At 45.3% G+C, this 22310-nt stretch overlaps 1 protein-coding gene and 1 pseudogene across 1 annotated transcript; both read left to right on the plus strand.

Annotated features, from left to right (window-relative positions):
* LOC127032469 (olfactory receptor 14A16-like) overlaps window positions 1-22310 on the plus strand; it is a 93106-nt pseudogene that overhangs the window by 48339 nt on the left and 22457 nt on the right.
* On the plus strand, window positions 11271-12191 carry LOC127032575 (olfactory receptor 14A16-like). The gene has a single exon (XM_050919870.1). It carries the CDS (start codon window positions 11271-11273, stop codon window positions 12189-12191), a length of 921 nt encoding a protein of 306 aa, XP_050775827.1.

Here is a 22310-nt window from a genome sequence, read left to right on the forward strand (position 1 = left end):
GGCAGGTGTGTGATTGGGTGTCAGGACCTTGCCACTCACAAGTTCATTAGCCCGCCTTTCGGCAGGCAGCCAGTTGCAGCCTAATGGCCTTCATCCACACTGTCACCCCTTGGCCAGGTTAACTCTTCCTAGTGGACGGAGTCCATGTAACTCACCCCCAAGCATCGGGGTAGTGTCGCCCAATGTCCAGGGTCCATATAACTTGACCCCATGTGGGAGCAGGGTCTAATGTCCCTAGTCCATGCAATCCTGCTTGCAAGCAAGGTAGTGTGGCCTAGTGGCCAGAGTCCATAAGATTCCCGCCCCCAAGCATCAAAGCAGTGTGGTCCAGTGTCCAGGGTCCATATAACATGATCTCTCGCCTCCACATGGACACAATGTGGCCTAATGGCCAGAGTCCATACAATTCCCCTCACAAGAGGGGTCGTGTGGCCTAGCGGCTGGAATCCATAGAATTCTCCCAGTTCAGGGGGCGGGGATGGTAGGGGGATCCAAGCCCACCCTCTCCACTGGATTCCAACCCAGGACCCTGGTAGTGGCAGACTCCCATTACCACGAGCTTGGCAGGGATCTGCCCACAAATTGCCGAGCTCCTATGCAGCTTTAACATCAATTGCCTCTATAGTTCCCCTGGGTCACTTCCAACCATATTTTCCAAGTTCTCTGCTTCTAGGATTCCTCTGGTCTGTTCCCCTCCTGTGACGTCCTCCATCTAGGCATCAGGTTGCGTTCCAGCGTGGCTGGCTTCTGGATCTTGGTGCGCAGGCTTTCCCTCTTCAGGAGCTAGCAGCGTGCCTCCTTCTTCTCCAGCGGTCAACCCAGATTGAGCAGCTCTGCAAGCTTTTATACTTGTTCTCCAGCTGAAGCATTCCCAGCAGAGCTTGCAGGGCATGGCTTCCTCTGCTAGGAGAAAAGGGTTAACTCCTGCGGTACCAGTGCAGGGCCACTCTGCCTCGTCACAGGGAATCTCAAAGAACAGGGATCAAGAGCGTCCATGAGATGGAGGGTTGTGAGAGGAGAGGGAGGGAATTAGGGGTTAGAGGTAGTTTGAGGGAATCAGCCCCATTGACTCCAGTGGGATTACTCCTGATTTACAGCATAGTGAATGAGAGGGAAATCAGTTGACTGCAGTGGAGTATTTCTAACTTTTCTTATAGTTGGTGCATTTTGGTGCTGATTTATTGTGCACAGCTAGAGATCAAACTGGGGCTCAGATTCTCAAACCAGGGACTCCAAAGCTCACTAGAACGCAGTCCACCTACTCGCCCTCAGGGGAAATAAAGTGACAGAGATATTAGCCACAGTGTTTAGTTCTCAGTCAGGTGCGTCAGCCTTTGCAGTGCTTGGAGTCGCGCCGAACGGATTGCACTGTGCATGTGCATGGTGAGAGGCGGAGATGGCTGAAAACTGTTTCTGACTCACAACCCCATAGCTGCTGAAAGGAGAATGTTCTGGACAACAAACCTAGGCCCTGTGACTTAAAATCTAACCCTGGGCAGAAATCTGTGACTAAAAGCAGGTGACATCTGCCTCTGTTGAAGGGTTTCTAATCTTGGAGAACTGTCACTTGAGCACAGCTGAATATTGAGAAGGTGCTGAAACTCTTTTTGAAATGAAAATAAATAACCCATGCACATGTTCCCTGGGAGGTGAAGGGGGGATGATTGGGGGTGGAAGAGTTGGTGGGAAAGGGAGAGATGAGTTTTGGGGCCCATGAGAGGAGGGGTGATTATGGCAAGGAGGATAAATCAGGAATGTGAATAGGAGATGGGTTTAGTGTGAGGAGATGGGGAGGAGTGGGACACTGGGAAGGGAAACATGAGGGTGAGTGACAGCAGCCTGGGGGAATATTGGGGACAGGGGCACCTGACAATCCCACATTCCCCTCCCATGTCTATGCCAATATCTGGGGGTTCCTAACCCATCTATGGGGGTCCAACCCTCCCTGCTCCCCTCATGTGATCTTGGGAGCTTTGTCCTTGCCCTGCTGGGGGGCAGAATCTGTCTCCCTAATCCCTTCCCCATGTGTACTGGGTCTAGGGAAGTGCCGCCTCTTGGGGTGTGAAGCTAAGAAGAGGCACATGGGGACCACGCACTGACAGCACCATGAAGACCCTGCTGGCACTGAGGTGAGTGCTACGAGTGGAGCAATTCACACTTCTCAGAGCCATTGATTCAGGCTGCACCATCTCCTGGAAGGGTTCTCGCTCAGCTCAGAATAGCTCACTAAGATGAACAGGTCACTTCTCTGAGCATCCAATGTGGCAGATGGATGCATTCGACTTTGTTCTGTACTTATTGAGAGGTTCTGGGGGTGGATGTGAGGGGAACCCAGAAAGGCATATACTACTGCTTCCATCCACAAAAAAAAATTGTGGTTCTGAAAAGAGCCTTTTGCTTCTCTCATCCTCCATATCCACTGCTATCTACAGACACCACAAGGACCACTTACTCCTACCAATATTTTTTTTTCTCTTCAAACATCTAGGAATTTAAATAGCCAAAAACTTCATTGAAACAGAGCTAAGACCTCCCAGAGTTAAGATCTCATGCCCATCCAGAAGGTCCAGTTCAGCAAAACTCAAGATTCTGAAAACCTGGACATACAGAATTAAGATAAGGTAAGGTAAGGTAAATGCCCACATTACCTTAACTCAGCCCCCTTTGAGTGATGGTCCACAACACTCCTAACACCAACACTCCTACTCTGCCTTATCACTGCAATGGACAGGCGCTCCCTGTGCTTGCCCTATGCTTGAACACTGAGCCTGCTCCCCCCACAGAATGCCACATCGGTACAATTTAACTACGTACCCTTTTACAGCCCCTTCAAACTTGCACACAGGAGACTACCTAAACTCTGTTTCCTCCGATCCTTTATTAAATCCACAGCCTGCTCTCATAGTCCCCCTCACCACTGACAAGATGACCCCAGGGCCCTGCTACTGACATGACATACACAATTCCGTAGTGAAATGATTCAGACGGGACCTTCAAGGGACACATGCACCTCCTTCCTTTGGTCACACACGGGGTGCGGGAGTGAGACCAGATCTCCCCATATTACAAACACAGCACTGTGGTGCTCCTCAACTAATCCCAAAAGCTCCTCATATCACAAACACACTACTCTTCACTCTCCACCATTCAAGTTAGCTACAGCTAGCCCAATGAATGCAGCTAGAGTTTAATACAGAGAATTCGATGGGGCTATTGTCAGTTCCTGGGGGCAGAGTTAAGGTTGTATTAGCGTGTACATTAACTCTCTATTTCTTGGCTTTCCAAATTTAAATTTTGCTGTACAATACAAAATTCTGGAAGTGTCTGAACTAGCACTTGGAAACCTTAAGTCTGTGTTAACAAAGGATTTTGCACTTTTTTGTTTGTTTGTTAATTAGCTTGTTTGTTTGTTTTGCAATTCATAGCTAGATTGATCAATCAATTCTTATCTGATTTACACTGCAGTAAATCTAGAGTAACTCTACTGACTTCAGTGAATTTAGTCTGGATTATTACCACTGTGAACACACCATTTTTTATAAAAAAGATTGCACATCACATTCCCTTGGAGGCAATAATGTCATCATTTGATTATATCTGTAAGGAAACACAGAATGAAACCATGGTCATTGGAGAAATCTGGAAATTTTATTTTTGGTGAATAACCTCCATTCAGTTAGTATCTTCAAGGAACCTTTGATCTCCTTGTTCCTCATGCTGTAGATGATTGGACCACACTGCTACAGACTGCGGATTGAGTGACTAGGCAGGCAGTTCTGCAGAAAAGGACCTAGGGGTTATAGTGGATGAGAAGCTGGCTATGAGTCAGTAGTGTGCCCTTGTTGCCAAGAAGGCTAACAGATTTTTAAGCTGTATAAGTAGGAGCATTGCCAGCAGATTGAGGGATGTGATCATTATCCTCTATTTGACATTGGTGAGGCCTCCTCTGGGATACTGTGTCCAGTTTTGTGCCCCACACTACAGGAAGGATGTGGAAAACTTGGAAAGAGTCCAGCGGAGGGCAACAAAAATGATTAGAGGGCTGGAGCACATGACTTATGAGGAAAGGCTGAGGGAACTGGGATTATTTAGTCTGCAGAAGAGAAGAATGAGGTGGGATTTGATAGCTGCTTTCAACTACCTAAAAGGGGGTTCCAAAGAGGATGGATCTAGACTATTCTCAGTGGTAGGGAATGATAGAACAAGAGTAATGGTCTCAAGTTGCAGTTGGGGAGATTTAGGTTGGATATTGGGAAACACTATTTCACTAGGAGAATGGTAAAGCACTGGAATGTGTTACCTAGGGAGGTGGTGGAATCTCCTTCCTTAGAAGTTTTTAAGGTCAGGCTTGACAAAGCCCTGGCTGGAATGATTTATTTGAAGATTGTTCCTGCTTTGAGCAGGGGGTTGAACTAGATGACGTCCTGATGTCCCTTCCAACCCTGATATTCTATGATTCTATGATTCATCAAAGGAGGCACCACGGAATAAAGCACACACACCACAAGATCCAGACCTGATGGAAAGCGGGAGGTGTGCATCACGTAAGCAAAAACAGCCTTGCAAAATAATAAGGAGACCACAATGAGGTGAAGAAGGCTGATGGAGAAGGCTTTATGCCAACCTTGCTCAGAAGAGATTCTCAGAACTGTTTTGAAAGTCTGTACGTACAACACAATTATAAAACCAAAGCAGCTTAAGCCTAAGAATATGTTAAAGTAAATAACCACAGTTTCGCCATGTTACAGGTCAGAGCAGGCCAGCTTGAGTATTTGGAGGATTTCACAGTAGAACTGAGCCACCATGTTGCCTCCACAGAAGGTTAATGGAAACATGCTCCCAGTGTGCAGATTAGAAAGGAGAACTGCAGTGATCCAGGCACTGTCTGCCATTTGGAAAACAAGGTCTCCTGTTCATTATAATCTCATAGTGCAGTGGTTGGTGGGTGGCAACATGTGACTCATACGCCATGATGGTGAGAAAAGCAATATCAACCCCAGTGAAGAAGATGAAGAGAAAGACTTGGGAATTTAATCCATCATAAGAAATTGACCTGGTGTGTAGTAGGGATTTGGCCACATACTTGGGGACAGTGAGGGAGATGGATCCAAGGTCCAAGATGGACAGATTCATCAGGAAGAAGTAACTGGGGGTGTGCAGGTGGTGGTCACGCACTGCAAGGATGATAAAAAGGAAGATTCCCTTTCAGGGCTACCGGGCAAAGCTCTAGAAACACCACAAAGTGTAAAACCTGCAGCTCCCGAACCTCAGAGGTTACCAGGAAAAGGAACCCAGTCACGGTGGTTCAGCTGGACATTTTCTTCCTCAGCACATCATGTTCTGCCTGCGGAGGGCAGGAGAAGGGCACTGCTCAGGATTAGAGTGACAGAGGAAATGATCCTGATTCTCTTGCTCTAATATACCTTAAAAGAATTTGGCGTGTTTTGCTGAGCAAAACACCTGCTGAGAGGGGATGTGGTCACTTTCTATAAATAGATCAAGGGGATGAACACCAGGGAGGGAGAATAGCTATTGATGCTAAAGGACAATGCTGGCACAGGAACTAATGCAGATAAGCTGGCCATAAGTAAATTTAGGCTGGAGATGTGAAGAAGGTTTGTCCTCCAGCAGAAGAGGGCTGAACTAGGGCTGACATTTATTCCTTTAAAAAAAACAAACACATTAGTATCTTATAGATAGGCTTGGCAGTATTTAATTAATATATATATATATATCAAGGTTCCTTCCCCACTCTTAACTTTAGGGTACAGATGTGGGGGACCTGCATGAGAAGCTCTAAGCTCAATTACCAGCTTAGATCTGGCCTGGCTGTCACCATTCACAAGCACTCTGTTCCTTGGGTAGCCTTGCGAATCTTCACCAATTTCTGGTGAACACAGATCCAAACACCTTGGATCTTAAAACAAGGAGAAATTAACCATCCCCCTTTCTTTCTCTCACCAACTCCTGGTGGATCCAGATACAACTCACTTGGATCTAAAAACAAGGAAAAATCAATCAGGTATTAAGAAAAAAGGCTTTTAATTAAAGAAAAGAAAGGTAAAAGAAAACTCTCTGGTACAATGGGGTGGACAGATTCACTCCATCTTTACTCAGGCAAAACTCACAATAGAGGAAATTCTGATCTCAGGGATGAAGCCAAAATAACTCCAATGACTTCAGCTTTACTCTGGTGTTATTGAGATCCCAGTTTGGCCCAACCAGAGTCTTGCTTGATTAAACACTTTTAAGTAACTCAAAATTTGGCTCCTAAATAGGCTTGTTCCGCAATTTATAACTATAGATCAATACCTCAGCTGCCTATATTCCAAACCCAGTTGTCTTCTCTCACAAACCTTGGAGAAAGGCAAAACTCCTACCCAGAAATGCGGACCTGGACACAATACATGGTGTGAATACTCCTCTCATTCACAACAGGCATCTGACCTCACAGCATCTCAAAGGTGGTAAGAAAAATAAGCCACCGCACTGCTTTGGCTTCATCGTAGGAGAAGACAGGTCCTGTGCAGATTTTGCAGATCTGCCACTTTTTCACCAAAGATAGGTAATAATAATATTGGGAGTGTTCTGAGGGCAATATAAATAAATACTCTCATGTAGGAGAAATGACATCAGCCCTAAATATTCCTCAAATGTCACAGTGATGGATATATGTAGTTCAGACGGAAGGTTCAAGACAGTGAGGCAACACATTATGTACGGGAATAAAGAGATAGATCATGCAAGTGCCTCAGCACCAAGAAGCCAGCAGATTTCCGATGGGTTCCCAAGTTTCCATTTCAGTGCTGGGGAGCTGGTTGTGCGAGGGGTTTGTAGACAGCCTCCCTCCTCACTCTGTGCATTGCCAATTCTCAGCCCAGAGAATTTGTGGGAACTGATGCCTTGGCCCTCAGAGTGGTTTGTTCTCATTGCCAAACTCACATCTGGTTCCTTATTTTGTAACGTGACTATACACAGTACACCATCTAAACTGGGACATAAAGGTGTTGTGTTTATGTGTGAGAACCAGTGACCGTGTGTCTATGATTGTTTTTGTGCTGGAGGAAAGAGTGTGTTTGGTGCATTTAGGCTGGTGTGTTAGAGTGAGTGTTTGCATGTTGCATGCTGCATGTGTGCCTGCTTGTGTGAAGTGTGAGTGAGCATCATGGTGTGTGTGCGTGCATCAGTCGATGGAAGATACTGCATGGATGCTTGTGTAAGTGTTTGCCTGTGTGTTTAAATGGCAACTATTGAACACAATAAAAGTTGCCTTCCTCTTTCCTTATTGCTCATAATCTAGCACATCAAATTTCCTATGATATGCAGGAGGCAAAATCCAATTAGAGCTGGGCGAATAATAGATTTTTCATTTCACTGGCAATTTTGAAAAATCAGAAAAAAAATAATTGTAGGTCAAACTTAAAATGGTATTTTTCCAAATTTCAGGTGAATCAAAAATTATTTTGTTTCAGGTTTCTTTTTGACAAAATCTATACATTTTTTTTTCAATATTGACCATGTTGCAAAGTAAAATTAAGGAAAAAAATTAAGGAAAAGTTGTTTTGTACTAGAAAATCAGAATGTTTCATTCCCAAAAGGGCAATTGTTTTACACTTCATCTGACAATTCCACTTTTTTAACCTCTGACCAGCTCAAACTACTGTGGTCCCTTTTAAGAATGGACTTAATTCTTCTCTCACACTGATATAAATCCTGATTATTTCTATTGACCTACTTTAGTGTCAGTGAATTTACTCCAAATTTATATCAATCTAAACTAGGAGCTGAACTTTTCTCTGGCAGCTTGATCAATATGCCCATTTTTAAAAAACTGTTTATTTAGGAAGTTTCAACAAGTTTACAAATCCTTGCTATGTAAATATAAGAAACAAAACAATCATTACAACAGTGAACTTTGGTTTAAAGAGATATCAGGCAGGAATATAGTCACCAGATCTTTCTATTTAACAGGGTTCTGCCATAGTGCAGAATGAGGATCATTACAACTCCTGTGTCATTTCTGGTTATTTTATTAAAGTGAGTGACATTTCTGTATTCACATATTAACAGACCAGGTATGTCTATCAAATGTTCATATGCAATGCAATTGGACAAGTGTGCTGGGCTTTTTTTTTTTTGATTTTTTTTTTACAGGTGAATATAGTTTGAGCATTGAATAAGAAGTCACCAAATATCTAAGTATCTATCTGTCCTCTGTCTATTTTGCTAAATATGTAATGAGCAATTTGCAGCAGTTGACGAGAAGTTGAGAGGATTGTGGGGGGGCAAAGGGAAAAAAATCATGGGGAAATAGTTTTACTTTGTGTAATGACCCATCCACTCGCAGTCTTTATTCAAGCCTAATTTAATGGTATCCATTTTGCAAATTAATTCCAATTCAGCAGTCTCTCGTTGGAGTCTGTTTTTGAAGGGTTTTTTGTTGTTGTTGTTGTAATATTGCAACTTTTAGGTCTGTAATCGAGTGATCAGGGAGACTGAAGTGTTCTCTGACTGGTTTTTGAATGTTATAATTCTTGACATCTGACTGGGGTCCATTTATTCTTTTACATAGAGACTGTCCAGTTTGGCCAATGTACATGGCAGAGGGACATTGCTGGCACATGATGGCATAGATCACGTTGGTAGATGTTGTAACTATTCCAAATACTCCAAGTTGTAATTCTTATCCCCATTGTAGGGATGACAATTGAGGAATGGAGCTGTGAAGGGCCTGAACAAAGTCAGAGGAATAGTTGGGATCAGATCTCAGGACATGCTGAACCTTAGCTTTTTAATAATTAATTATTTCATTAATTCATTAATTATCTGATATAAGAGGCCCATTTTATTAGGTAAGACACAGTCTCCACCTCAGGGACAGTCAAAAGGTGAGAGGGAAAGATAGCCCCAAGGACTGATTTTCCCAAGATAACGCAGCAGGTCAGTGGCAGGGCTAGGAATTGATGCCAGGTGTCTGGAGTACAGTCCTATATGCCTGCAGTGTTTGCCTCACAATCTTTCTTCTAGACCCTGCTGCCTCATTGTAATTGTGATTATTTTAATTTCTGGAAACTCTTCAGGGAAGTAGAGAGCAAGAGAAATTAATTGTTGCCTGTGGGCTGTTGAGGGCTTCAGGCAGTGAGTCTCACAAGCCCTTAGAAAACAGACATGGATAAATCACATTTCTGCAGCACCAGTCTTTTTGACACACAGCTCATCTGCAGACAGCACAGATCTCAGTGTATTTCCAGCAGCTCAGACTCAGTGTGTTGGGGCAACAGCCTCTCATAGTACAGTGATAAGATCATTAGATAGAGAGATTGGTAGATAGAGCAGTTTGCAAGGGGCTCGAGAGAGAGGAGGAGACCAACTGCAGTGAGTAGCTGGAGGAGAAAAGACATCTCAGTCTGGGAAGATTCCACATTGACTCGCAACGTAAGTTTGCTCTTGCAATTAAATATATTTGGGAGTTACACAGTGGCACTTTAAGGATGAAATTGTAAGTGATAATAGATTTTTTTTTCATAGTTTCACTCTTATCTCAATTTTGGCATGGGAAACTGAGGCAGTCCAAAGAACTTACCTTAGGAAAGAGAGGGCAGAATATCTGTGCCTCAGTTTCCTTCTACTGGGAGTGGGAAAATTGATGAAATTGACACATATATTTTTTAGAATGGATTAAGGAGTTTACATTAAAGTTATCTGAAAACTGTGACAAACACTATCAGCTCATTGATATCTTTCTCTCTGTATACATTAGTTTGTTGTTATTGCTGTTTGTCTATCTCTTTGTACTTTTCTCTCTCAATTAGTTTATTTTTACTTCTCTAGCTAACTGTTAGTTTTTTTTAGTTCTGTGTTTCTCTCACACTCTATCTGTTCTTTTCTTACTTGTGTCTCTCTGTTAGTTTGTTAATCTATCTATCTATCAATTTGTGTCTAGTTCTTAGTTTATTGTTACTTCTGTCTATTAAATTGCAGCAAGGGCAGTTGAGTCAAGTGGATGAGAGCAGTGGTGACTAGGAGCCTGGACTCCTGGGTCTACCCCCAATTCTGGAAAGAGATTGGGGTCTAGTGCGTAAGAGAAGCAGGGACAGAGAGCCAGGCCTCCTGAGTTTTATGTGTGGCTCTGGGCGTAAATTCAGTCCAAGGTGGAGAGGAGAGGAACCATAACTGGGGGTTCTATTTCTGTCTATCATAAGGACTCTGGGGCAGGCACCCCTTGTAACTTGAAGCCGAGTGATTAGGGTGTTAACCATACACCAGGTGAGTGTTATGCTTTATTTTTATCATTGTGTCATATGTTCAGATCTTCAGGTGAGTGACCCAAGTACCACGCTGGAGAATCATTCTCACTAGCGTTCCTTAGCCCAGTGACTCTCCATTTTCACTCACAGCGGTCATTGCTGATGGCAATGGAGAGTCACTGGGACAGAGGATGAGATACAGTCTGATGCAGTCGTTAGAGGAGGGGACTGGGAGTCATGACACATCACTTGTGTTCCCAACTCTGGGAGGGAGTTGAGTCCAGTGGGTAGAGCCAGAACTCCTGGCCTGTATTTCCAGCTCCGAGAGGAGTGTTGGATTTACAGAGTTAGTGCAGGGAGCAAACTGGGGGGACTCCTGGGTTCTCTTCCAAGCTCTGGGAAGGGGTTCTGTTGAGTGCTTAGAGAAACCGGAGGGGAGCCGTATATCTGTCTCTCACAGCAAGCGTGAAAATCTCGCTTGAACAGGGGATGGGGCATCAGAGCTCCTAGGCTGTATTCCTAACTCGAGTTTACCATGTAATTATGACTGGGTTGGATCACCTCCATGTGAGATGCTGCTCCAGTTCAGAGCAGTATAAAGTCAGAGTAATTCCATGGCATGCAGTGAAATTACCCCACATTTGCAGCAGTGCCCCTGACAGCAGAATCTGGCCAGGCAGATCCCCAATTCTCCTTGGTAAACTGAGGATAGTAACATTTATACACTGTTATCCAGAGTTCGCCCACCGCTGGGTGACAGAGGTATACAAATACCTCGAAAGCAATTGTTCCTATTTTTCCTGTCCATCACCCTAGTGTAAATTAGGAGTAACTGCACTGGAGTCAGTGGGGCTGTTTTCCCCATCCTCATTCCCATATTACACCAATCTTCACAAGCTAAGGGTCTGACTCAAGGAAATTAAGGTGGTTTTCACAAAAAGAGAGTTATTTCTACTGATCTAATGCTGTCCCTTGCTCTCTTCCCCCCCTCCACAGACATCACACGATGTCCTGAGAAAGAAAATGTCCAACCGAACTACTGTGACCGAGTTCCTTCTCCTGGGATTCTCTGAAGTTAGGGAACTGCAGATTTTGCACTTTGTTGTGTTTCTAGTGATTTACATTGCAGCCCTGGTGGGGAATCTTCTTATCTTCATGGTTATAGTCTTCGACCACCACCTTCACACTCCCATGTACTTCTTCCTGATGAATCTGTCTCTCCTAGACCTTGGCTCCATCTCTGTGAATGTCCCCAAATCCATGGCCAACTCCCTCATGAACACCAAGTCCATTTCCTATGCTGGATGTGTTGCCCAAGTCTTTTTCCTCATCTTCTTGTTGGAAGCAGATTTTTCTCTTCTCACCATCATGGCATATGACCGATATGTCGCCATCTGCCAACCACTGCACTATGAGAAAATAATGAACTGCAGAGCTTGTGTCCAAATGGCAACTGGTGCCTGGATCAGTGGGATTCTCTACTCTGTGCTACACACTGGGAACACGTTTGCATTGACCTTCTGTGAACGCAACATGGTGGATCAGTTCTTCTGTGAAATCCCCCAGCTACTCAAGCTCACCTGCTCTGACTCATATCTGACTGAAGTTAGGGTTATTGCTTTTGGTATATGTTTGTTCTTAGGCTGCTTTATTTTTATCACTGTGTCATATGTTCAGATCTTCACATCAGTGTTGAGAATCTCCTCTGAGCAAGGCCGGCATAAAGCCTTCTCCACCTGCCTCCCTCACCTCATTGTGGTCTCCTTGTTTGTTTGCATTTCTAGCTTTGCTTACCTGAAACCCACCTCCAGCTCCCCATCTGCTCTGGATCTTGTGATGGCTGTTCTCTATTCTGTATTGCCACCAATCATGAATCCAATTATCTACAGCATGAGGAACAAGGAGATCAAAGCTGCCCTGAGGAGATTGACTGGGTGTAGGTAATTCACCAAGAATTCATTTCTGTCTTTATCTAATAAAAGTTTGCTTACTTAGTATCTGTTCATTAATGTCAGTGATTTCCATGACCACACAGCTTGCACACAACTAGGTCTGATTCTGATATCAGTTGCACCAATGCAAATCCAGATTAACTTCGATGATGTCACTGCTGCTGGGGAGATTTACACCAGTAGAAAACCTGGCCCAGTTGTGGAGTTAAATGGGTCTAAATTATGTGCGTAAAAGGAATCAGACTTTCATTCCGTGTCAAAACTACCTGTTACATTGGTTGGTCACTTGTACTCATTCCATAACCAGTGAAAACAATGATGGGAGTTGTCTTGTTTGTGTGTATAAATCAGGAATGGCTTTGTTGGAATCAGAGGAGTCAGACTGGTATAAGACTGAGGTAGGTGAAAGAAGACATTTGGGGTAGATCCTCAACACATCAATGTAGTTCCACTGACTTTGGTGTCCCTAAAGCAATTTGCAACATCTGTGGATCTGAGCTACTGCTTCCAATGGAGCTGTATATCCATTGCCACCAGCTGGCAACTGGGCCCACTGTCTTATAAACCACCATTCATCGCCTAACCATTAAAGGGGGACAAGGAGACAGGCTGTGTCAGCCTGGCTTACATGTACATTTGGGCATGTGAGGGATGGAGAGACTGGCTAGAAATTACAGGTAGGTTTCTAACCATCAGTGGAGCAAGGTTCTGGAGCAGCCTCTAAATAGAGGTTGTGGGGGGCAAGTGAACAAATTCATTTTAAGAGAGAGCTGGACACATGTCTGAGTGAGATTGTATGATGAGGCTGCTTGTGATGGTGGAGGGCAGGGCTCAGCAACCCTGGGTCTCACTTGCAGCTTACGTCTTATGTTTCTAAAAGTTCATGCTTCAAGGTCTCATCTGGATACTGGCAGGGGTCAGGAAGGAATTCTCCCCCGCAGTGTATTCTGGGAGGGTTTTTTTTTAAATCTCTGAAGCATCAGGGCAGCCCTAGCTGGAGATAGAACATTGGGTGGGATGTGCCAGGGCTCTGAGGTGGCACTGAGCCATTATCTCTCTCTTGGGTGTTTATCTGGCTGGTTCTTGCCCACATGCTCAGGGTCTAACTGATCATCATGTGATGATCAGGAAGGAATTTTCCCTCCAGTCAGATTGGCAGGGACCTTGGGGGGGTCGCTTTCCTCTCCAACATGTGGTGCGGATAACTTGCCTATATTTTCTGCGTGTATCTCAATCATTTCCCTGCCATTGTGGGGGCCTCAGGCACTGGTGCACCTCAGTCTCTCCTATTCTCTGCCGGTTGCACAGAACTGTCTAATATCCTGAGGGCTGCAACAATTTGGTTTAATTTCAGTTGTTGGGTTTGGTGTGTGGGTGGTATTGGAGTACAGCAGATCAGACTAGATGATCTGGTCATCCCTTCTGGCCTTGAACTCTATGACTCTGTGAGTTTATGGATGTGCAGGAATGGGGGAGAGGAGAAGGGGCCACACAGAGAATATACACGAGTAGAGTCCATAACTTTGCATTTGTACAGCTTTCTGTGAGGCACTGTTTTCCTGGCTGAGGGAGGTGACTCAAGCTCAGATGGAGCCCTTGACCCGTGTAATTGTGCAATGTCACTGTATAACCCCCATCCATGGGCAGTGTGTGTTATGAGGCCCCTCTATGCCCCTCCTAGAGGATAGGAGGCTGTTCCAGTGGCTGTCAGGCAGCCTGGCTGTTCAGCTCAAGCTGTGGAAGCCCCTACTTTGGGCCCTAAATGTTTCTGTTTGAATCACCAGGTTTCAAAGCCTAGATTATATGGTGATCCTCACATACATGCAAGTGGCTTAACAACTTAAGAGGACCTTATTTCTGCACTAATCAGAGGCTGATGTTGCCTACCAAGCTACTGCAGAACAGCAGCAGGAGTGAGACCTAAGACAGGAGGGACTCCCTAGTGAGAGAAGGGACAGGTTTATTCCCAGATGATCTCAGATATGCCCATTTCTTGTCCCTCTCCATCCTGGAGATGGAAGATGCACGGCATGGGCAGGTGTGTGTGTGTTGCTCTCAGCTCAGGTTGGTAGAGCTGGTCAAAGTAACTTGTCATTGGGAAATGGTTTCCTCAACCTGTTTGTGACAGGTGCTGCTATGTTCTTAGCTGAGTTAAACAATCTGCCAATGGCTTGGAAAAACATTGCCCAACTCTGCCCTCAACAAGTTTAGCCACTGACACATTCCCAGAGTACCGAACTTTCTGGTACTTCTGGCAAAGCTGTGGCCCCATCCACCAGTGTGACCATGCCTGCCTCCCTAGTCTGTGATACTGGACAAAACCATGTCTGGTTTTTCTCTCAGCACCAGACAGGGGATAAGCCACACAAAAGGGGATTATCCAGTTTAAAGCCATATGAATGGCCATCTACCTCAACCCATCATGCTCACCCCTGTGGAACAGCTTTTTCACAGCTTCCTAGATACCTCCTCTACCAGAAATGTGTTCCAACAAACTGAATCTCCTGCATTTTGTCCCAGAGGCCCTGGTGGTTGGTATATTGTCCAACAGTGAACATTGTGGCTCCATGGCTGGTGTAAGGATACTCTGCGCCCTAGGCGAAACTTGCAGCTTGTGTACCCCACCCCACCCCACCCCCCAGAGCATCGATTATAAACTTTCAAAGATAAATACTGCATAATATGGCATTGTTCATTAGAATTAATACAACTTTGGTTTGAAAATTTATTAATTTTATTATTTAGTCTACATATTTAATGAAAATAAATGAATAATCAGGCATTGAGGTGCAGAAGGGGTTGGCTGGAGACAGGTGGTGTGGGGCTGGAGGCAGGGCAGGAGGTGTGGGGCTGGCTGCGGGCAGGTGGGGAGTGTAGCAGGGGCTGGCTGAAGACAGGGGGTGCGGGTCTGGCTGTGGGCAGGGCAGGAAGTTTGGGGCTCGCTGGAGACAGGGAGTGTGGGGCTGGCTGGAGGCAGGGCAGGGGCTGTGGTGTTGGTTGGAGGCAGGGCAGGGGGTGTGGGGCTGGCTGGAGGCAGGGCGGTGTGGGGCTCGAGGGAGGCAGGGCAGGGGGTGTGCAGCAGGGGCTGTCTGAGGACAGGGCGTGTGAGGCTGGATGGAGGTAGGAGTGTGTGGGGCTGGCTGGAGGCAGGGGAGAGGGTGCAGCAGGGGCTGGCTGCGGGGAGGGGTGTGGGGTTGGATGGAGACAGGGGGTGTGGGGCTGGATGGAGGCAGGGGAGAGGGTGCAGGAGGGGCTGGCTGCGGGCAGAGCAGGGGGTGTGGGGCTGGCTGTGGGCAGGGCAGGGGGGAACCACTCCCCGGTGGCCCGGATGGGACAAAGGTCTCTGCAATTGCCCCCACTGGTGAGTGCAGGCCCGGCCCTGCAGCAGAGCTCAGGGGAGTGGGGGTGGGGCTGAGCAGAGGTGGAGCCTGCAGCAGAGCCGGAGCAGCAGGGAGCAGCGCAGCACCTCCGGCTGCCAGAGGAGGAATGACATCACTTCCCAGCCGGCCAGAGCTGATCAAAGCTGCAGCATCGAGTGAGCATCCCAGACATTTTGGGAACCACTTTTTGGAGCCCTCAAATCTTGGCGCCTTAGGCAGCCTCCTAGTTTGCCTAATGGCTGCACCGGCCCTGTGTGGCTCCCTTCTGGAGTAGGGCCTAACAGAGTTAAAAGATTCCTTGGGAACTTGTGTTTAACATCTCAGGACTCTTAGAAAATCACAGCTCTGGTATTAGACCAACCTCCTGTCTTCTCCCTAGACATGACGCCTCCAGGTTAGCTGTCAGACACACTGTCTTGGACAAGTGCATTTATTTTATAGGTGAAAAGAAGGATTCAGTTTTCCAGGGCTCTCAGTTAAGGACCAAACTAACAAGATACTGAAAACAGGCTTTAGAATTTTAAAGGTCCCTGGGGGATTTGGACACAATTATAAAAACAAAGCAGCTTAAGGCAAAGTACACACTAAAGGCAATAGCCCCAGTTTCACTGAGATATGAGTCATAGCAAGTAGGTTTGAGGAGCTGGGGGATTTCACAGAAGAACTGACCCATTTAATTGTTTCTGCAGAAGATTATTGCAAACATGTTTCCAGTTTGCAGTTCAGAGAACCCCACTGATCCAGGTACTGGCTGCCATTTGGACACAATTCTCCTATTCTTGATCTCCTTGAAGTCCACCTGTTCTCCATGTCAGGATAGATAGGTTTTGGTTGCTTGGTTCAGCTCTCACCCTGAATTTAAAGGCACTAGTCTACAAAACAAATTCTGCGGGCTATCAGCTTTCCGGCTTACTCAGTTTTACTATTTGGCAGCTACCCCTCTGAAACAGAAATAAATATGGATGCAGTAGGGTGTGAGGGTTTGAAATGATTGTATTATTGACAATATTTGGTTTACCTAGCCTTTCTTAAAGCTCTGTTTTCAATTAAGGGTGGTCATAAATTTTCTGCTTATATTGTTTTCAAAGGAAAATTGTGTTCTCAATTAATCAAATTTTCACAGAACATCTCAGGTATCCTCAAATACTGTGATAGACCCAGGCCAGTTGGGAACAGCAGAGTAGTCCTGTTGGTATCTAGGGAGTGGACGGGTCCACCTACTGCTAAAGGATCTCCCCACAGCCTAAGAGGAGGATCCACAGGTCCGTGATACCAAATAATTGTGGGGGATAACCAATCAAATAACAGGAACGGGAGTGAGGTCACAGGGCTAAATGAAGAGAACCTGACGGGGGCACCGAGCAGACAACCCTGAACAATGCCCACTGCTCCTTGAAGGCATCAAGGGAGCCAGTGGACACTGCCTAGAGGAACTCTGCCTGGATGCCTGAATGGATGGAGGAGCGCAAATAGGCCCCACAGTTATAGGAAATCCGGTTGGCCAACCTCCTCTCCCTGGTGTTGTAAATGGCCATTTTGACCAGAGCTAGGAGGAGGTTGACAAGGATGTCCTGCGACTTTGTGGGGCCACGGATGGAGAGTGCATAGATGAACAAGTGAGGGGAAAAGTGCAACCAAATAAAGTAATAATAAATCCAAGAGGAGCCAGAATAGGGGCTGCAACAGCAGAGGAGTAGAAGGGAGATATACTGGCCACTGGAGAAGCAGTTTTCTGTTCCCTGAGTGACCAGAGCAGGGGCTGCTCCAGGCCAATGAGAACATGTGACTCCAATTAACCTGCTAAGAGTCAGGTGAGGCAGTTAAGCACCTGACTTTAATTAAGGCCCCTCTGATGCTATAAAAGGGCTCACTCCAGTCATGCCACAGGAGCCAGAGGAGAGGAAGTGTGTGTGTGAGGAACTGGGAGCAAGAGACATGCAAGAAGCTGAGAGTGAGTAGGCATACTGGTGGAGGACTGAGAAATACAATTGTTATCAGACATCAGGAGAAAGGTCCAGTGGTGAGGATAAAGAAGGTGTTGGGAGGAGGCTATGGGGAAGTAGCCCAGGGAATTGTAGCTGTCATGCAACTAAACCGGGAGGCACTCTAGACAGCTGCAGTCCCCAGGGCCCTGGGCTGGAACTCAGAGTAGAGGGTGGGCACGGGATCCCCCCAAACCTCCCAACTCCTGATTAAACACAGGAGGAATTGACCTGGACTGTGGCTTCTACCAGAGGGGAAGGTCTCTGGGCTGTTTCTTGACCCACAGGGTGAATCTGCAAGGCAAGCAAATCTGCCAACAAGCACAGGACCCACCAAGGTAGAGGAGGAACTTTGTCACCATACATAGCAGAACTGAAAACCTCTGTTTTTTTGGGGTGGATTTAGGCAGAGAAAAAATCAGTTTTCTGCACATTTTAGCTGAAAATGTTTGTTTGTCACCTGCCAAAACATGAACAATTGTAGATTTTGGGGAATTCTATGAAAGCCCAATTTTTTTTAAAATATTTTTTTATAAAAAAATTATAGACTCTAGATGTTTAGTTGACCTGATAGCAAAAGTCTTAAAGAGTGCCAAATATAATTTAAATTTATGTTCTTAAATTAGCCCTGTACCTGTGCTTGTCCTATGCTTGAACGCTGGGCCTGCTCCCCCCACAGAATGCCACACTGGTACAATTTAACTACATCCCCTTTTACATCCCCTTCACACTTGCACAGAGGAGACCACCTAAACTCTACTTCCCCTATCCCTCATTAAACCCACAGTCTGCTCTCATATCCCCCCTCACCACTGACAAGATGACCCCAGGACCCTGCTACTGACATGACCTACACAATTCTGTATTGAAATGATGCAGATGGGACCCTCAAGGGACACGTGCACCTATTCCCTTTGGTCACACATGTGGTGCGGGGGTGAGACCAGATCGCCCCATATTACAAACACAGTTCTATGGCACTCCTCAAGTAATCCCCAAAATTCCTCATATCACAAACACACCACTCTTCTCCCTCCGCCATTCAAGTCAGCTACAGCTAACACAATGAATACAGCTAGAATTTAATACAGAGAATTCCATGGGGCTATTGTCAGCTCCTGGCAGCAGAGTTAAGGTTGTATTCTTACCCGGGGTTCTTTCAACCCAAAGCTCTCGGTAACTTTTACTCTGTGCGAGGAGATGTCAGGAAATAAATCAAGGAGACAGCCATCAGACCGATAGATGGCTGGTACAAACAAGACAACACAAGAGTGCTTTCACTTAAAGTTAAACTTTACTAGTCTCAGGCACTTACATACATCCTCAACAAGATTAGTAAAACACCTACAACCCTCAATAATTACTGAAGCTGAGTGTGGCTCTCGAGCAGCACAGTGGCAGCCTGTCTGCCGGTGGGGAACAGAAGATGCATCCGGAGGGAGAGACCAGTCCCGAAGAGTCCCCAAACGAGTCCCCTTATTTATACATTAATAATAGAATGACATGTCCCTTAAAGAAACCTTGTTAAGTAAGCAGTTTCAATGATCAAGCAAGAGGCTCCTTCTGATTATTGAATAACCAGGTGTGTTTTTTTTCCAGAATTTGCAGCCTTGAGACCTCAATAGACATTCCTGGGGCATATCCTACTCTTTTAAAATGCATGTATCAGCAACTTCAACACAATTCTTATAAGGAAGGATGCAAGGTCAAGCTGCCCTTTCTGTGGCACCCAAAGCCCCCTCCCCTCCTGCTTTGGTCAAGCTGAGATTGCTGAATGGCCAATTTACAGCTTGCTGACTAGGCTTCCTTTAACAATAAGCCATAGTGGTTTCAAGCACTTTACTGGTTTGCCAAAGTTTCCCTGTAGAGTATGAGCATGTATATTAACTCTCTATTTCTTGACTTTCCAAAGTATAAATTTTGCTGTACAACACAATATTCCGGAAGGATCTGAACTATTACTGGGAAACCTTAACTCTGTGTTAACAAAAGATTTTGCTTTTTATTTTATTTCATTTTAATTTTTTCTGCCATTTATAGCTAGATTGGTCAATCAATTCTTATCTGATTTACACTGGGCTAAATGTAGAGTAACTCTACTGACTTCAGTGAATTTAATCTGGATTATTATCACTGTAAGAACAACATTTTGTATAAAAAAGATTGCACATCACATTCCCATGGAGACAATAATGTCATCATTTGATTATATGTGTGAGGAAACACAGAATGAAACCATGGTCATGAGAGAAATCTGGAAATGTTATTTTTGGTGAATAACCTCCATCCAGTTAGTTTCTTCAAGGTACCTTTGATCTCCTTGTTCCTTATGCTGCAGATGATCAGATCACATGGCTACAGACTGGGAACCGAGTGGCTAGGCAGGCAGTTCTACAGAAAAGGACCTAGGGGTTATAGTGGATGAGAAGCTGGATATGAGTCAACAGTGTGCCCTTGTTGCCAAGAAGGCTAACAGATTTTTGTGCTGTATAAGTAGGAGCATTGCCAGCAAATTGAGGGACGTGATCTTTCCCCTCTATTTGACATTGGTGAGGCCTCATCTGGAGTACTGTGTCCAGTTTTGGGCCCAACACTATAAGAAGGATGTGGAAAACTTGGAAATAGTCCAGCGGAGGGCAACAAAAATGATTAGAAGGCTGGAGCACATGACTTATGAGGATAGGCTGAGGGAACTGGGATTATTTAGTCTGCAGAAGAGAAGAATGAGGGGGGATTTGATAGCTGCATTCAACTATCTGAAAGGACGTTCCAAAGAGGATGGATCTAGACTATTCTCAGTGGTAGGAGATGACAGAACAAGGAGTAATGGTCTCAAGTTGCAGTGGAGGAGGTTTAGGTTGGATATTAGGAAACACTATTTCCTAGGAGGGTGGTAGAGCACTAGAATGTGTTACATAGGGAGGTGGTGGAATCTCCTTCCTTAGAGGTTTTTAAGGTCAGACTTGACAAAGCCCTGGTTGGGATGATTTAGTTGGGAATTGGCCCTGCTTTGAGCAGGGAGTTGGACTAGATCACCTCCTGATGTCCCTTGCAACCCTGATATTCTATGATTCATCAAAGGAGGCACCACGGAATAAAGCACACACACCACAAGATCCAGACGTGATGGAGAGTGGGAGGTGTGCATCATGTAAGCAAAAGCAGCCTTGAAAAATAACAAGGAGATCACAATGAGGTAAAGAAGACTGGTGGAGAAGATTTTATGCCAACCCTGCTCAGAAGGGATTCTCAGAACTGTTTTGAAGATCTGAACATATGACACAATTATAAAAACCAAAGCAGCTTAACCCTAAGAATATGTTAAAGTAAATAACCACAGTTTCACCAAGGTACAGGTCAGAACAGGCCAGCTTGAGTACTTGGGGGATTTCACAGTAGAACTGAGCCACCATGTTGCCTCCACAGAAGGTTAGTGGAAACATGATCCCAGTGTGCAGTGTAGGAAGAATTGCAGTGATCCAGACACTGTCTGCCATTTGGAAAACAAGCTCTCCTGTTCGTTATAATCTCATAGTGCAGTGGTTGGCAGGTGGCGATATATCAATCATATGCCATGATGGTGAAAAAAGCAAAGTCAACCACAGTGAAGAAGATGAAGAGAAAGACTTGGGAAATTAATCCACCATAAGAAATTGACCTGGTGTGTAGTAGGGATTTGGCCACAGAGTTGGGAACAGTGAGGGAGATGAATCCAAGGTCCAAGATGGACAGATTCATCAGGAAGAAATATCTGGGGGTGTGAAGGTGGTGGTCAAGCACTACAAGGATGATAAAAAGGAGATTCCCTTTCAGGGCTATCAGATAAAGCCCTAGAAACACCACAAAGTATAAAATCTGCAGCTCCTGAACCTCAGAGAATCCCAGGAGAAGGAACTCGGTCACGGTGGTTCAGTTGGACATTTTCTTCTCCAGCACATTATGTCTTGCCTATGGAGGGCAGGAGAAGGGCACTGCTCCGGATTAGAGTGACAGAGGAAATGATCCTGATTCTCTTTCTCTAATATACTCTAAAATAATTTGGCATGTTTAACCGAGCAAAACACTAGCTGAGAGGAGATGTGGTCACTTTCTATAAACAGATCAGGGAGATAAACACTAGGGACAGAGGAGAGCTATTAATGCTAAAGGAAAATGCTGGTACAGGACTAATGCGGATAAGCTGGCCATGAGTAAATTTAGGCTGGAGATGTGAAGAAGGTTTGTGCCCAGCAGAAGAGGGCTGAACAAGGGCTGACAGTTATTCCTTAAAAAAGAACAAAACAAACAAACAAACAAAACCCAGCAACAATCTTTAGATACTACTTTTCAAAATAAAATGCAAATTTTATATATATATATATATATATATGCCAGTGGGGTGCAGGAGTCTCGTAGAGGGCAAATATACTAGTCACTGGGTGAGTAGTTTTCTGTTCTCTGAGTGACCAGAGCAGGGGCTGCACTAGAGTAATCAGGAACTTGCTAGAACCAATTAAGGCAGACAGGCTGATTAGAACACCTGCAGCCAATCAAGGCAGGCTAATCAGGGCACCTGGGTTTAAAAAGGAGCTCACTCCAATCAGGTTGGGGGAAGGAGCCAGATGAGAGGAAGTTAGTGTGAGGAGCTGGGAGCAAGAGGCACAAGGAGCTGAGAGTGAGAGGGTGTGCTGCTGAAGTACTACGGAATACAAGCGTTATCAGACACCAGGAGGAAGGTCCTGTGGTGAGGATAAAGAAGGTGTTTGGAGA

Source organism: Gopherus flavomarginatus, chromosome 12, assembly GCF_025201925.1.
Source record: "Gopherus flavomarginatus isolate rGopFla2 chromosome 12, rGopFla2.mat.asm, whole genome shotgun sequence".
Classification (NCBI taxonomy): Eukaryota; Metazoa; Chordata; order Testudines; family Testudinidae; genus Gopherus; species Gopherus flavomarginatus.

Coding starts and splice junctions, on each gene's coding strand:
- LOC127032575 (XM_050919870.1), top strand. CDS start 11,271: ATGTCCAACCGAACTACTGTGACCGAGTTCCTTCTCCTGGGATTCTCT.